This window comes from Cyrtonyx montezumae, unplaced genomic scaffold (assembly GCF_038088225.1).
Source record: "Cyrtonyx montezumae isolate F1298 unplaced genomic scaffold, pur_monq_1.0 scaffold_18, whole genome shotgun sequence".
In the NCBI taxonomy this organism is placed as follows: domain Eukaryota; kingdom Metazoa; phylum Chordata; class Aves; order Galliformes; family Odontophoridae; genus Cyrtonyx; species Cyrtonyx montezumae.
Window position 1 is genome coordinate 16,749,002 of NW_027071914.1, and position 15,978 is coordinate 16,764,979.

Consider the following 15,978-nt stretch of genomic DNA (forward strand, 5'->3'; position numbering starts at 1 on the left):
CAGCTGGCTCCTGACACACTGTGGTGGTGCACATCATCACCAATGGCACAAAGAACGCACCGCTGTAAATATCCACAGCAGAACTTAGTTCCCTCACAAGATTACAGCACAACTGAGCTCAGTTGGGGGGGATACTGTTACTGCAGAGCTGCTTTCCCAGACACAGCTCTGCCTTTACGAATCCAGGAGAGCTGAGAGCTCAGAGCACAAAGCAGAGCTCACACATTACGCTGCATCTGCACAAAAAACGGCGGCAGCTCGCTGGACATTAATCTTCAAAGTGCCTCAGGATTATTACTTTCCAGGAAGAACTTAACATGGAGCGAGGATCCATAGGTACAGGCGGAACTGAGACTTTTAATTATAACAAATTGATACAGCCTATATTAAGAACACAGTTGGCTGGAATATAAACGTACTCTGCGAGATGTCACGATGGATTTGCAGAACAGCACTTCCTCCAGAAACACACACACAGTCGGAGCCATTATTGATTTCGGGAACCATTAACACTGCACCCTACACGGTGTCCTGGAGAAGTATCACCGTGTCCTGGAATCCAAACTCAATTCTCTCATGTAAGAGCAGTGAAGAAACACATCCAGCCTGGCTGCAGCAGTGCCCCGTGCCCAGCCAGCCCCCACGGCTCCGTCAGGCAGCACAGTGCAGAGCTGAGCAGCATGAGACCTCGGGCAGAGAGCTCCTCAGCAGAGTCAGCATCGCCTGCATCAGCTAAGGGCACGGGAAGCACATCCAGAACTCGACAGCTTCCTTCTCCATGGCAAAGATGAGGTAAGAAGGAAACCCTCCAGGAGAGAGTAACTGCACTAACTCATGCTCCCAACCTGACATGCTGCCTTAGCATGAAGAATTACTCCCCTCCCTAACTGCAGGAGCTCGGCTCTGTCCACACCCCGTGCCCTCACCCCACTGATGCTGCCCCATGGGATGGGGCTCCCAGCTGACACTGCCCCCCCGTTAGTTCCAGGGCCCAGCTCTCAGAACAAGATTTACTCCCGGCCCGTGAGCGTCTCGGTTACTTAAGCAATTGCTGTATCCTAAATGGATTTCACACTACAGCGAACCAGTCAGAAAACCTGTCACGAGAACAACACGTAGCCTGTGAAAGTCATGATGCAATGCATTAATACTTCAGCAAATCGTAGGATTAAATTGGCATATAGTGATGGTGTCTGGGAGACGAAGACTATGAAACCAGAGAGCTTATCCAACAAACCCTCAGGATCTGCTCCACAAATACCACACAGTCAAGCACTCCTCCTAGCAACTACCTTGCTCAACGTGTAACTGTTCTCAGAATCACAGAAACAGATGCACGCTGATTATTTTCATACATTCTGGAGTTCACTTCTGTATGCCAGAGACTACACACAAACGGATATTTTGGTAACACTGAGGTCACTGCAGCTATAGCTCTACAAAGCTTTCGGGTTGAAGATGGGATTTCATGGATATGTTATGTTCCTCAGCAGCAATGACACAGCAAGCCTTGGCACAACCCATACGTAACAAAAGCTCCGTGAGCACGGGTTTGTGAGGAGGGAAGTTGCCACCAGGAAACATAAGCTCATTTGCTTGGCCTGGTCTGCTCACACTGACACGGGGAGGAATAACAAGGAACCCCAAGGAAACCACTGCCAACCATATTTTGGGTGGACCAGGCAGTGCTGCATCTTTCATGACCTGCAAGAAGCATTCTGAATAGACCCCGAAGCCACAGACTACAAAAGAAAAATGTAACAGCTTTTTTTTTTATGACTAGCATACAATAGGCTAATGGAATTAAGAGATGATCTCTTCATTGAGCTCTGCACAGCAACGAGGAAAAACCCACCCAGAAGCATGGCTGGAAGGTTTACACCCAACATCTCCGGGCATCCAGAGCAGAGGGATACGGCCACCAGCGCCCCACTGAGCCGCAGCAGCCCAGCAGCACGGCCACAGAAAGGCAGCTTCTCTGTTACTGTCAGCGGGGCACGCAGTGGGATTTCGCTCCTGTTACAGTGGATAAAAAAAAATACATATGCAATAACAGCACAAATCCACTTTTCTCTCTGTAAGCTACAACTAGGCTCAGAAGCAGGGCCGTTACAGTTTGGGTTGGCAAAAACCTGCTCAGCTTCCAACCAGCAGGATGGATCACTTCAGTGGGGAAAAGGAGACTTCATCCGAACTGGTCTGCTATCTACCTTGCTGCCTCAACTTCCACAGCACCCTTTGGTGCCTGCTGCAGGACGTTCCTCTTCTGCCCCTCCTGCCGAAAATAAACATACAGATCAGCTCTTCTGTTGCGGGTCTCCAGAACTCGAATGCCAAGCTCAGGGCGACCTGAAGCAGACAAGTCACGACAAGAGACTATCGAACTGCCCCACGCAACAGCTCTGCTCTGTATGTCAGAAGTGAGTGGCCAGAGACGCTCACAGAGTGCCACGCGTGACACAGCTGAGCCAGGCACTGCAGCCCCGTGCCGTGCCAAGCCTGACAAGCCCCCCCTGGCTGGGGGCCACGCTGGGACAGTGCAGTGCAGCCGGCAGACCCCTGCCCTGCACACCTCCAGCAGCCACCCACCGCTTTCCCCTTCCTCCTGGGACAACCTCTGGGCCCAGCACGGCTGTCCCTGGAGCAGCACCTCGGGCTGCAGCCGGCGGCAGAACTTCCCGTTCAGGTTCTGCTCCGCCGCTGCTCGCAGCTCTTGCCCTTCCTCAAACCTTCCTGATCCCTATCCCCACAAGCTGGAGCGCTAGGAATGATTTCAGATGTAACACTAGAAGCCGTGCTGCTGCCAAGGGGGCCCACTTGCTGTACATTCTGGCTGTAGGCTGAGAAAAAAAATACAGAGAACTCTGCGCTGCTGCAGCGCTTCTCGCCGTCCTCCGCTACCCCGACGAGCCACATCTCCAGGAAGTCAGGGCAGCGAGACAGCGAGTGGAAAACGCATCAAACCCACTGCTCCACAGAGCAGCGAGCGCACGGCGCTGGAGCCCTTCCCCTGGAACTCGACCCACTTCACTTCGTGCAGCGCATCACCGTCGGTATCAGGTTGGACACACGCACCACCAAGAGCCCCAGTTCCTCAGCACTGCGCCTGGCAAAGCCTCGCAGTGCGCCCTGCCCCACTCCCAGACCCCGAGCACTCCTCCGGGAGCCCCCCCAGTGCCGGGGCTGCCCCACGCTGCCAGCTGCGTGCAGTGCCCTGTGTCTGCATCCTGCTCGAGCTGCATTCACTTCGGAACGCTTTCCACCGTTCAGAGGGTAACTGATTAGCTTTCTCAGCCCTGATTATCATGCATCTCATTTGAGACGGCGTGCTTTGCTACCATTAGGAAATTGAAAATGGCATGAGAAGTTTAAGGCTGCTTGTCTACAAACACTGCATGCTCCCCATTCAAACAGTGCAAGCGGCACTGCGTGCACACCTGAGCGCAGCCCCGGCTGCTCCTCCCATGCACTCAGCACATCAGTCACATTTTGAATACTGAAGGACGACCAGCAGCAGTTGGAAACATTTCCTATTGGAAAGTGAAGCCCAGCGATCCCAGCCTTCATCTCTCAGAATCAGTACCTCAAAGAAAGCAACAAACCGAACCCCAACCGCCCACAGGAGCCTCCCGAGGTGCATCCTCCTTTGTTTCTGGATCAAACAGTAAAAGTGCCATTGCTCTGAAATCTTCTGGGTGCTAACAAACACACCTACAAAACATCCACTGAAAGGGACCCGGTCACCCTGATCGAATGGGACAAAGCTGAGGAAGAATGAATTCCCATCCCAGCCCCCGGGATTCATCAGCACCCCACGGCTGTGGTAAAACGAAGAAGTTGCCTCTATTGTAAGGAAAGAAAGTGCAGAAGCAAAGTGAGCAATGCTGGGCCTGGAGCTGGACCTGTAGCTTTAATATAGTTAAAAATAAATAAATAACAGCTTCCGCAAACACAGGAAATCCAACAAACATTTTAAGCAAAACCAGCAGCAACCCCCTTTTTCTTTTTAAATATGTATATTAAGATAAGCCTCATTATCTCAATGAAGGCAGAAGAAAACAATAAGACCCACACTGGCCCCAGAGCCCATCAGCTGCCCTGGACTGCTCCAAAAGCACCAGGACAGCACCAGGCACTGCGGGATCAGATCTGTGCTGCACACATTAGGAGCTCGGGAGGGCTTTTCATCACAGCAATATCAGGAATGAAGCACACAAAAATGCTGTTTGTGCCACTGCCCGAAGCGCTACCAACGTATGTGTGCAGCACTCAGCCACAGGCACGCTTGGGTCCAACCAAACAGTTCTGCACAAGAAAAACAGCACGCCAACTTCACAGAAAGTCTCAAAAGTGATGCTGCCATTATTCATGTGGGATACGCTCTGAAATGCATCTCCCAAACCCAGGAACAGCTCTTGCTAGGATGCAGATTTTATAACAACCGTCATATACATATATACACACACACACACATATATATAATGTGAGAAAAAAAAAATCAACCCCATGCAAAAACCTATAAAACAAAAGAAGAGCAACGTGGAAGTTGGACTGGTTATGCAAAAGGTCACTACGAAGGATTTCTGCTCTGTCAAATAAACGATAAGGCACATCCAATATTCATCCATCAAAATGGACCTTCTCCCCCAAGCCCGATTCCCCTTCCTGGCTTCCTCACGCTGCAGCTGGCTTTAGATGTGTCACTAGAGGAACACACACCTCCACTGCAAGAACCGAAAGCTACCACTGAAGCTGAGGCCGAAGCAGATTACAGCAGCCTGCCCAAGGAACCAGGAGCTCTCCTCCATCCCACTGACCCGTGGGAAAGCAGAGCTCACGCAGACACGCACCGAACCTGCAGCCACCGCCTCTCTGCATTCAGACCCGAAGAGCCGTGGCCTAACCCTCCTCCCCAGGTGAGTGCAACACGCCGAGCACAGCACAGCCAAGGAAAACACAGCGGGCACAGCAGCCAGAGCAGTCCTCTGAGCAGACACAGCACCCGCTGAGAGCTGCACCGCCGTGCTGCTGGCACAAAGCACAGCACAGAGCCCCGGTGCACCTCCTCCCAGCACCGCCTGCAAGCCGCCCCGCTGCAGCTCCGGCTAAACCAGGTACGGGTAAATCTCTGCAAACACTCTTATCTCTCCAAACGCGGCTAATAAACGAACTGCTGAGCGCTTCCTACTCAGGGTCCTCTTGTCCATGTAAGGCAAACGCAACACCAAGCGAAGCTAGAGCTCCGGTTCAGCTTCAATGCAATTCTAGAAATTTACCCAGCAACCAAGTTATTTTTGTGCCCAATTTCAGTAACACCAGGGGGGAAAAACAACCAAAAAACTCACGCTGCAGCAACGGATCCTCTGACCCCTGAACGAAGCGGCTTCTGGACACACAGCGGCTTCCCCCTGCGCGTGGGTCCTTCCGCAGAGGACTCCATTTCACTCCGGGATGCATTTTAAACTTCTTTCCCAGCCCGTCTGCCTCCCTGCTCCTTCCTTCCCTTCCGCACCGCAGCTGTGCCCAGCAGCACAACCAGCAGAGCCACGACCGACCCGGAGCAGAAAGCAAAGCGGCGTGCGCTACCGTAAGGAAGAGAAGTAAAAGGATTACCTTGAATAGCCATTAGAGAAAGCAGGTCTGCCAGAAAGGTTGAGCGTTCCCAAGGGAGCCAAAGCCTCGTCCCCTGATCCCTGGCACCTATTCCAATTTTCTGAACCGGCAGGAAGAGATGGAATGATATTAAAAATTGGTTTCTGATCCTGCTGCTGAGAGAGCGATGCAGTATTTAAATCATAGTGATACATCTGTCCCCCAGAGGTACTGACACCGTGGATGGAGATGGCGGACACTTTCGAACCCAGCAGATTAGACCCAGAGAAGTTTGCCTGACAGTAAATTGGGCCCATGTTTTCTTGCTTTATGCCAGGAGTACAGAGTTCAATGAAGTCTTCCTTTTCTGTTTTCACTTGAGGCATTGGCATTTTGGAACTGGGTAAAAGGTCACCACGCTCATTAATTTTAGGTTTAGTGTCAGACAGAATGGGGGGCTTGCAGTCCTCCCCCAGGTTTCCTTCCAGGAGGAAGGTGTCGTCAGCGGAGATGGGGGACAGCAAGCCTCCGTCATCGAGCAACGGGTCGAGCCGCCACGGACTCCCGTTCGGCTCTTTGCCAGGCGATACCGACGGCAGCTCTAAATCCTGGAGGATATCCAGGGTGCTTTGGTCTTCAGAGAACAGCTTCAGGCTGCCGCCGTTGGAGCCGCCCTGGCTTTGGACCGAAGCCCCCTGCTCCAGGGGCCCGCGGCCAGCCATGCCCGCAAAGTCCGGCTCCAGCGGCACCTCGGACGACACTGCTCCCTTCGTGTCCTCTGCCAGGCTCGAGGACTTGTTCAAGCTTGCAATGCTTTCCTCCAGCAGCCTGAAGTCCGTTTCTCCAGAAGAGATGCCAGTTTGGCCCTGCTGTGAAAATCCAAGGTCGTTTCCCATCACTTTCGCATCTGTTTCGCCCATATACAGTCCCATGGAGAGCGACACTGCCTTGGACAGGTCCGGCGGAGGCACATTGTTTACCAATCCTTTTGAGAAGTCAGCCAGAGCGGGTTGCTGAGCAGAGTCTGACTGAGAAGACACGGGGAGAGGAGCTGCAGATACAGGGGCTTGAGCGGAGGCTCCACCCCTGAAGGGCGGATGGAAGTCCATCACGATCCCTCCTTTGGTACTGATGAGCGCATTTTTCCTGGTTTCGTCTTGATCTGACGACTTAAGCAATTCTTTGGAATCCATTATTTTAACATTGGCTATAAAAAGATCACAAGACATCAAAGTTAGCACATCAAGGGTACTTAACGACAGGACGAGAGCAGGAGAAATCATCAGCCTGGTCTGGCGACCCGGGAACAGAAGCGCAGCGAACCGAGCGACGAACTGCCACGCCACGTTTACCCCAAACCCACTGACACACGTACGTATTAACAGACGAGTGATAAGAATTATTATTATTATTCTCAAGCTTTGCTGAAGCCGTACGGAGCGCAGAGCACCACGTCAGGCGCTCTGTGAGCACTCCCCAGCTCCGCCAGCCACGCCAGCAAGCAGAGGAGCTGCGAACCGTGAAAGTGCCTCATTCACCGCCTCCGACAGAGACCTCCCAGCTCCGCTCAGTGCCAGCCGGCCCTAAAGCACAGCCGCTGCCCGGGAGCCGCACCACGGCTAAGCTCAGCCTGAAACACAACGCGAGAGTCCTAGAATTAAGTCACCGTGATTCCGTAAATAAGCCCCACGTTTCCAAACAAAGCCCAACTCGAAGCGAAGTAGCGTTTTTATGAGCTTCAAACGCTTTAAAAGCTCGCGGCTGTCCTCCAAAGCCACCCAGCGCCGACCGTAAATCTCAGCTTCATCTGTTCGCATTTACCCTATTTACTTCCAGCGCAGAGCGTAAATATTTAGAGAAAAACTGCAAATTCTTATGCGAACTTCCCCCGCCGCCTTTCCCCCGCAGCCCCGGGGCACACGGCGCAGCTCCCGGCCCCGCACGGGGCGGGCAGAGGGCCGCAGCCGGCAGCCTACGGGCGGCCCGGCCGAGCGCCGAGCCCGGGGCAGGCAACGCTTCGGGATCGTCTCGCGAACGGAGAATCCCTCAGCCCCGTTTCCCCGACTAAAATCCCCCAACCCCCCCCCCCCCGCCCCGACGCCCGAACGCACCCCGCGGGGCAGCCCCCGAAATTCGGGGATCGTGAAAACGCCGCGCGACGGCTCCGAGGAGAAAACACGGCAAGAACCGAAACAGCGAAGCGCGGACCCGCGCACATCCCATCCGCTTCGGCTCCGCCGCGCTCACGCGAGGGGAAGGAGCCCGAACCGCTCCGTCCGACCACGTCCCCGGCAGCAGCGGACACGCGGCCGGAGCGACCCGCGCGGACCCACGGACGGAGCGAAGAGCGGCGAATCGCCGTCCGCGCGGCGCGGCTTCCCGAGCAATGTGTCGGGACCTGTTGAGCCGTCTCCTGGCACACCCACTTCTGCAAAATAACAGCGGCCCACGGCTGCGGGGCGCCGCGCTCCCCCTGCGCTCGGCTCCCCGCGACCACCCGTGCTGCGGGCGGCAGCCAAACCCCGGGGCCGCCCCCAACCCCGTCCCGTCGGGCGGCCCGACCGGTCCGCACCCCCACCCCACCCCCTCCTCCCCCCCGGCGCTCGGGGCATTCCTACGGGGCGCCCCCCCGCCACTTCCCAAGGAAGTTCCCGGCCCCACGACGTCCCCCCCCGTCCCCGTTCTCGGACCCCCCCCCCCACCCCGAGGCCCTTACCTCGTCCAGGGGGGGGCGCTGGGTCCTTCAGCCGCCCACCGCCATGGCGGCCGGGGGCAGCGGCGGGGGGCAGCGGGCTGAGCGGGGCTGAGCGGGGCTGAGCGGAGCGGGGCGGGCGGAGGAAGTCAGCAGCCGCCCCTCCTGGAGCGGAGCGCGTCCGTCGCCGCCACCCCCCCTCCCCCCCCTTCCTCCTCCCACCGGCCCGAGCCCCGGCCCAAATCCCCGCCCCTCCCTCCGCTGCCCGCGGCGCCCCCTCGCTAATTAGCGCTAATTGCCTCCGCAGACTTTGCCCCGCTCCGCTCCGCGCCGCCCGCCCCCTCCCGCCGCCCTCCCCTCGGCCGCGCCGCGCTCGGCGGTGCTGTGCCCCAGCCACAAAATGGAGGACGGCGGCGGCCGCCTCCCCGCCCCCTCCCTGCCGCCCGCCTCCCCGACGTGGAGAGGGAGTGGAGCCGGCGGCACTTATAGGGGCGGCTGCAGCGCCCGCTCCGCTCCGGCCCCGCGCGGCTCCGCTCGGCTCCGCGGGGCAGCGCCCGCCGGGCTCAAGCGAGGGGGAACGGTGCGACCTGTTGGCTGCGCCGGGCAACTGCAGCCTCCGCCCGGGCTCCGAGGGGCCCTCCGCCGCCGCCCGGGCTCGGCCCGATGCCGCCCCGCCCCGCTCCCGTCCCCGCTCCTCGGGTCGCGGCTCCGGGCGCTGCCCCTCCGCTCACGTCCGCCCCATCCGGGCGGTGGGTGGGAGCCCGCGGGGGGCGTGCGAGGGGGCGGGCGAGAAGTCGCCGGGAAGGAGCTCGCGGCTTTACGTGCCGATCCGCGGGGTCGCTGGAGGCGTGGGGGGGGTGAAGGGCCGGAGCCGAAGTGCGCGGAAACTGGAAAGCCCACGGGGGAGTTGAGGGAAAGAGGGGACCGGGAACGGGGCGAGAGCTCGTCCGGCTGCGGCGCAAACGCTGTCATTGGGACGTGCGGCTCAGCCTCGCGGTGCCGCTTCGCTGGGTGGGTCGGAATAAAAGGAATAACGGGGGGGAGCCGAGCGGGGCTGAGGCTCAGGTAACGCGGCACTGCGGGAGCTGTGGCCCTGCGGTGCGCTCTGCTCGCCGCCGTCACCGCTAACGGCGGGGGCAAGGAGAGGGCAGAGCGATCGCCGGGGGGACAGTCCGGGGGTCAAAACCATAACCTACTGGAACGGCAAAACAAAGCTGTGCCTCGGAGAGGTGGAGGGAGCAGAGTGCCGCTCCCGGGCCCTGGGAGTTCCCTGGAGCTGACAAATATTGGTGATGGGGGAAGAGGAGCAGTGAGTGTCAAAGGCCAAAGGTACCAGTTGTTCCAGTCTGGGGCAATTAATGAAGCTGGAGATGATGAGCGGGTAGTGCCTGTGCTGCCGCTGTTGATGAGCAGGCAGCATCTGGAAGCAGTTGTGGTACCTGATAGGTCGCTTCACACGGTACTGATCGCATCACTGAAATTGGTTTTCTTTCTTTGCAGTTGTTTATATCCAGATTTGGGTATTCTTCTATCGGGAAGGGGAAGAAAAGGACAAGAAAAGCACCATTTTGAAAGCATCAGAAATCTGCCCTTATTAGTTGTATTAAAGTAATAATAATAATGAACAACACTGACTTCTGGAATGTACTGCTTTACGTTCACATACACAAAATAAATGCGTCCCGTGTCAGCCCTTGTGCTCACCTACACTGTATGTACAGCAAGTGGTTCTAGAAATCTAGATATTCCTCTGCAACTCCCCTTAATCTCATGGAGATTTGAAAGGGACATTTAAAATGGCACTTAAAACTGTCATCTCATGCAATGAATTACAGCTAGCAGGAAACACTGCCTCCCATATGAGAGAAGCAGAGCGAGCTGCTTCGCAAGGCTGCAGTCACAAAGGCCACGAGATCTTTGCTATCAGCTGCAGGAATGTTGCAGGGGAGCTTGGTATGAAAAACAAAACAGAACATCTCCCAGAGCAGAAAATCCTGGCATACTTCTGGGGCTATACCTAGAAAATTTACTCCAGTGCTGCTCTGTGAATGTTCTACCGTAGAAACTCTTCCATTTGGTGTCTTCCTCCCTGGGGCACCTGCTCAGCTCAGCCCTGGGGCTGCACCAGGACGTCACCCAGTGCAGGACAGCTGGAGCTCTGCAGTGTGCCAGCGCCAGCCTGAACTTCATGCCATCTCAGGAACACGTGTACCATTGCTGGTTATTTCTAAGATATTTAGATGAGTCCTCTGTTTATAAACACGCTCGGATGCTTGGTTAAAGCTGGTTTTGCAAACTAAAGAGTGGGACATTCCTTCTCTAATTTATATCCCGATATCATCTCTTCTCCAAGGGGACATGATTCTGTATTGCCCCACTGCGTTTATCTTCCAGCATCACACAGTGATGTCACACAGCAGTGGCCAACAGCGAGCGAAGAGCACGCAGGGCTGTGCGTGGGGAGGTGCGTGGGGAGGCCGCAGGGTTGTGTTTGCAGGAACGAGCCGTGGTCAGGCTGGATTGATCTGCATTCTGAGTCTCACAGAGGACGTTTTTGGCTTGTTGCTAAGCACAGCAGCGCTTGTGACAAGGTCGTTGTTGGTAAGGCTCACGGCACGGCTGCAGTCATGCCCAACGCAGAGCTGGGTTTGCTCATCATCTCCAAGCTGCTGCTCCTCACTAGAGGCCTGACTTTTAAATCTGCTCCCTTTTAAATACCACTCACTGAACTGAGCAGATGAAATCCTCGGATGTTTTCTGCCTCCAGTCCGTAAAGTCAGGAAGAGAGCAGTACCGACTCGCACTCCCGTTAGCTCTGAGTGCTGCTGGACGGGAAGCAGAGCAGCGCCCGCGGAGCCGCGCGGCAGTGACACCAGCAGCAGTGCTGCAGCCTGCTATGCCCACAGCTCGCTGTCCTGTGAGAGCTGGGCCTACCTCCTGCTGCCTTCCTCCCTGCAGCACTCCTACACTGTAAAAAGAAATGCAGTGTGGAAATGTTTTCCGGTAGAAAAATGATAACTTGTAAATAACAACTGGAAAACGCATTCCGTGATGGTGGAGCTCGATGAGATCCATCCTCCTTAGCTCCACTACTCCTCTTCTTCTAAATATATGAATTCTGCCACACAGCAGTCATTGTACAAATACTGTTGCTGTTTTACAAATGAGCAGATACTTAACCAACGAGCTCAAACACAGGAGATTCATTTTGTCTGCCTCGGAGCATCTACTAGGTTTGTAAGTAATAACACTGTATGTAAAGAAAAAAGATACTTGGAGAACAGAGCGAAGAAATTCGAGTGTGGGGAAGTACACTGCTGACAATAAAAATGTTGGCTGTTAATCCGTGTGTGCTGGTGGAAGAGTCTTGGAGCAAGCAGAGCTCCACTGGGAGCACCCAGCTCAGCGGAGCACCGTGGGACAGCAGCGGTACCACTGTCAGATCAGAGAGTTAAGAAGGAAACGACTCATTCCTACACCACAGCATAGCAGTATCACAAAGATAATGACTCTCAACCTTAGCAAACATTAAACGTAGACATTAAAATATACATCCAGCTGGAGAGCACTATTAAATCGCTAAAAGCGCAGTTAGGATTCTTGCGGAGGAGATGGAGCAATGTGCTGGAACTGGGAAGGAGCTTCAGATCCGCGCAGCATTCCAAGCCAGGTGCCAGGGACAAACCGGCGGAGTGCTGACCGTGTCGGCTGCATGCAGCACCCGAGTGTCCAGGGCTGGGCTGGGCAGGGACCCCCAGGGCAAGCGGATGATGCTGCATGTGACCGAAGCGAGCTTGTGTAATGCGAACCACACCACGCATGTAGGTGAAAATGTGGTCTGGAGTCACGGGGTAAAGGCTGACCCACTCTAAACCCAAGGGAACGACTTAACAACGCATGAGCAAGTTTAACACACGGAGAAATGTCTTCAGTTACAAACTGCTGACAAGCCCAATAAGAACAGAGCTAACACGTGGGTCCCGGCTGGCAAATGTATATAGGCCACTGAGGACCTGCACTACATCATTTTTAGTGCCAGAAGCAGGCTAGAAAATAAATGATTGAAGTGTTTCCAGACGGAACGATGTGCTCGTGATATACAATAGCAGCAACTTTCTGTGCAGCCTTCAAGAAAATAGTGTCTGAAATGATGCTGGCAATTCATGGAGATCAGGTTCAATCGGTTGGACCTGCTTTGCACTGGCAGCACAGAGCAGTCTGCAGGTTAAGTGACCAATCCACCAGATCTTCAGTTAAAGCACTGAAATGGACACAAATGATGTCTTTGATCTCTGAAGCAATCAATAAAAAGATAAGGTAAGGGTTTTTTTAAAAGCCAGCTGCTGGAGAGCAGGAGCTGTGTACCTCAGCACTGCAGAGTGGAAAGGATTTGGTCATACCTGGGGCACGGCAGCACCTGAAGGCACACTAACAAAATCAAACCTTACTCAATACAGATCTGCAGAGGAGCTAGGAACTGGAGGATGGTCATGCAAAATAAAGAACTCGTGCTTTTGTAATACTTACTCTGAAAAGTCCACAAACAGTGAATCATAACTGCTCAAGCTTGCTTGGAAGGGCCAAATGGACAGTTGGCATCATCTCCTCCTGTGAAATTCTCCTCTGTGTCTGTGGGTCACGGGCAGCTCACGTAAACCACGGTTCTGGAGGAAGTCCTTTCCCTCCCTTTGCAATCTGTTGTCTCTACAAAAGGACGGTGATGTGCCCGGGACTCAATGCTCTGCACAAACGCAAATCCCTGGAGATCTTGGTTGTCTCACTTGGAGGTCGGTTTTGTGTCCTCTCACCTTGTAAGTCATTTTAAACTCTTGAAGGTACATCAAAGTCACTGAGCCAGTGGCAGCAGCGTGCCGGCAGTGCCCTGCTGGGGCAGTGGAGGTACCACGTCCCTGAGCTGCAGCTTCCCCGGCACAGGAGCACGATCCCATGCGAGGAGGCAGTGAGCAGAACCCGTGTGACTGCAAATTTCTCTGTCTGAATGGACTCCTGGGCCCAAACTCAATCAAAGTATGCATTTGCTATTAATGTTAGTAGGTCGCAGGCTGAGGCACAGAGGGTCTGTGCCATGCCAGCCTTCATCCTTTGCACGTTGATAACTCATTGTATTTTTTCTCCTTTCAATGTGCTTTTTCCCATCTTTATTCCCCACGCTAGTTCTACATTCCAGTCTGCTGCACTGCAATGTTTTATACTTTGATTTCCCATTGGGTCTTTCACTTCTGTATGAACCTCTGTTTTAGCCCTTCTGCTGTTTCGTTTGCGATCCTTCCTTTCCACGTGTGCAGCTCTGCCTCGCCAGGACCCCGATGCTCTCCCTGCCTCCTCCCCAGGGCAGCAGAGAGCAGGTTGGCCTCTGAGCCCTGCCGTGCTCTGCCCCTGGGCACCCACAGCTCCCAGCTGGGCTGTGCTTCTCAGGGCATGCAGACATGAGCTGCAGAGAGGGTCAGGCTGGGAGCATGTAACCTGCTATTAAAGAGGAGTGAACTGTTAAAGGCTGTGTGTGAGCTGCTGAGTGCAAGTGGTGCTATGAGCGGTTTGTCTGGGAACCTCAGCCAGGGAAGGTGAAGTCTGTTGGTTTTTCTCAGGCTCTGCCTGAGCACAACAAAATCCAAAGTCATCATTGGAAAGAGACAAGAGCACAGAGTAAACTGTCATGTGCAGCTGCAACTAAGTGGAATTAGTAGGAAAAGCCCTAATGAAGCACACCTCCGAGCTCTCAGCACTGCGCAATGCAGAGAGCCAAAGGCTGCATCCAGCTGATAAAGCCCCGTGCAGGGATAAATCCGCTCCTGGCACGGTCTGCTATCGGCTCGTGCTGGTTCCCCCAGCAGCACTCAGGCCCTGGGGGTTATGGGAGCTGTAAGGACAACCCATGTTCTGAATCCCCCCATCCATGGATATCCTGCAGCTGTTTTGTGTAAAAACGAAATCTTGACAGTGAGTGGGAATTAATCTACGAAGGTTCTGGCCCCCCTGTGCCTTTCTGAGCGCTGGGACGCGGACCCACTGTAACGCTGCAGCCAACGGACAGAGGAAACGCACCACAGAAACTGGGGGAGAAGTAATTGGGTTAATTGAGGAGGAGGAGCGCTTTGTGACGGGCAGAAGGGGTGAAGTCACGTGTAAGCACACACAAATAACTGTGTTGTTTTTAAGTTGTGCCGAGACATCTGGCAACAACATGCGAGGAAGAGGAAACTTTTGTTTTATGCATCAGGACCTCTCAATGAGGAAAAGAGAACTTCAGCTAATTACAGGATGCCTGCAAGAAAAGAAGTACATCTAATTTCCACCAATATTTTTTTCCTGCAGCACAATGCCCAGTAAAAATCAGCAGGGAGTGACTGAGATTCACGGCCTGTGAGCACGGGTGCTTTGTGCAGTGGGCACAGCTGGGGGTCTGCGTGGCACAGAGCAGTCTGGGTACCCCACATCACATCTCCCTGCGTGCTCACAGTCCCACACAGCACATTCATTGCCACGGGGGCAGGGAGTGCAGGGACAGGACCAGTGCCTTGTGCTGCCCGGGAGCACGCTCTGCAGGGCTGCATGCATGCAGCACCTGGGGCAGTGCTGAAAGCAGCGTGGGAGCTCGGGGGGGCTGCTGGGGGGTCTGCGTGGCTTAGTGGCAGCTTGTGCAGGTAGGAATGCCCCAGAGAGGCAGACGTGGCTGCGGGAGGAAGGCCTGACCTTGCTCAGCAGTGCTGTGAGAGGTCCATGAATCGCTGTGTGAGAAGAGTTAGCCTCGGGCAAACGGTAAAATAATAGGATTTGAGTTTTCTTTTATTTGCTCCTATTGGAGACTGGAACGCCTTAGTAGTGCCGGCACAACAAAGGGGCACATTAACTTACAATCCCACAGCAGCCATGGCAGCAACACGCCGAGTGAGTATCCGAGCACGTTACTGCCTAGTTCTGGCGCAGCGGATGCATTCAGGAGTGCAGAACGCAGTGGGCTATACTCGTTTTGTTTTAAAGCAAGTCACGCCTTCCCATGTTAGTAACTACAAATCGTGCTATAAATTTAGGGCTTGTCAGCAGTAGAGCAGAATTATAGACAAGTGGGTTTATTAATGTAAAGGAGTTCAGGATTCGAGGCTGTACAAGTCTTAAGCTCAGACTCATGAGTAAAATATGTAAGGAAAGACACAAGCAAAGGAGAAGTGCTACCGCTGCTCCGTGAAAGATCAGATTCCTTTTAAAACATCTGAAAACGTCGCAAGAGGTACAACCCCTCCTTCAGCTGGAAACGCAAATCCGACTCCTGGCACCGTGCCGGAGGAGCGGGGCGGGCAGGTCCTGCTGCCACTGCTCCCATCCACTGCCCTGCGTGGGGGGACCACGGCGGACCCACCAAGAGGTGCACGTGAAGGTACGATGTTATTCCTCGAAACAAAAAGTTGCTGTGGACGACTGTGATGCGCAGCCTTGATATTAACATTAAAAGGCGATTGTCCTCACACTCATCGTTCCCTGTTTTATTGTTATGGCATTTGCACAAGTAGAACTTTCAGTGGACCTCGGTTTTAAACAGTTTTCTTCTGTGATGCTAATGAAGAGATCTGTAAAACAACCAAAGCTATTTTCTGGGTGAGACCGCACTTGTCATTGCTCTGGCATCGCAGCGGTCGGTGCCAAAACTGCAGCGCCAGAAACAAAAACAAAATCAAACC

At 54.4% G+C, this 15,978-nt stretch overlaps 1 protein-coding gene across 1 annotated transcript in view; it reads right to left on the reverse strand.

Annotated features, from left to right (window-relative positions):
- Positions 1-8,380, reverse strand: part of NR3C1 (nuclear receptor subfamily 3 group C member 1) — a 49,551-nt gene extending 41,171 nt beyond the window's left edge. The window contains exons 1-2 of the mRNA XM_065734925.1: positions 8,309-8,380; positions 5,614-6,799 (exon numbers count right to left, since the gene is read on the reverse strand). Of these exons, the coding sequence (XP_065590997.1) occupies positions 5,614-6,785 (1,172 nt within the window). The 5' untranslated portion in view covers positions 6,786-6,799; positions 8,309-8,380. The remainder of the gene's footprint in view (positions 1-5,613; positions 6,800-8,308) is intronic.
- Positions 8,381-15,978: the final 7,598 nt, after the last annotated feature.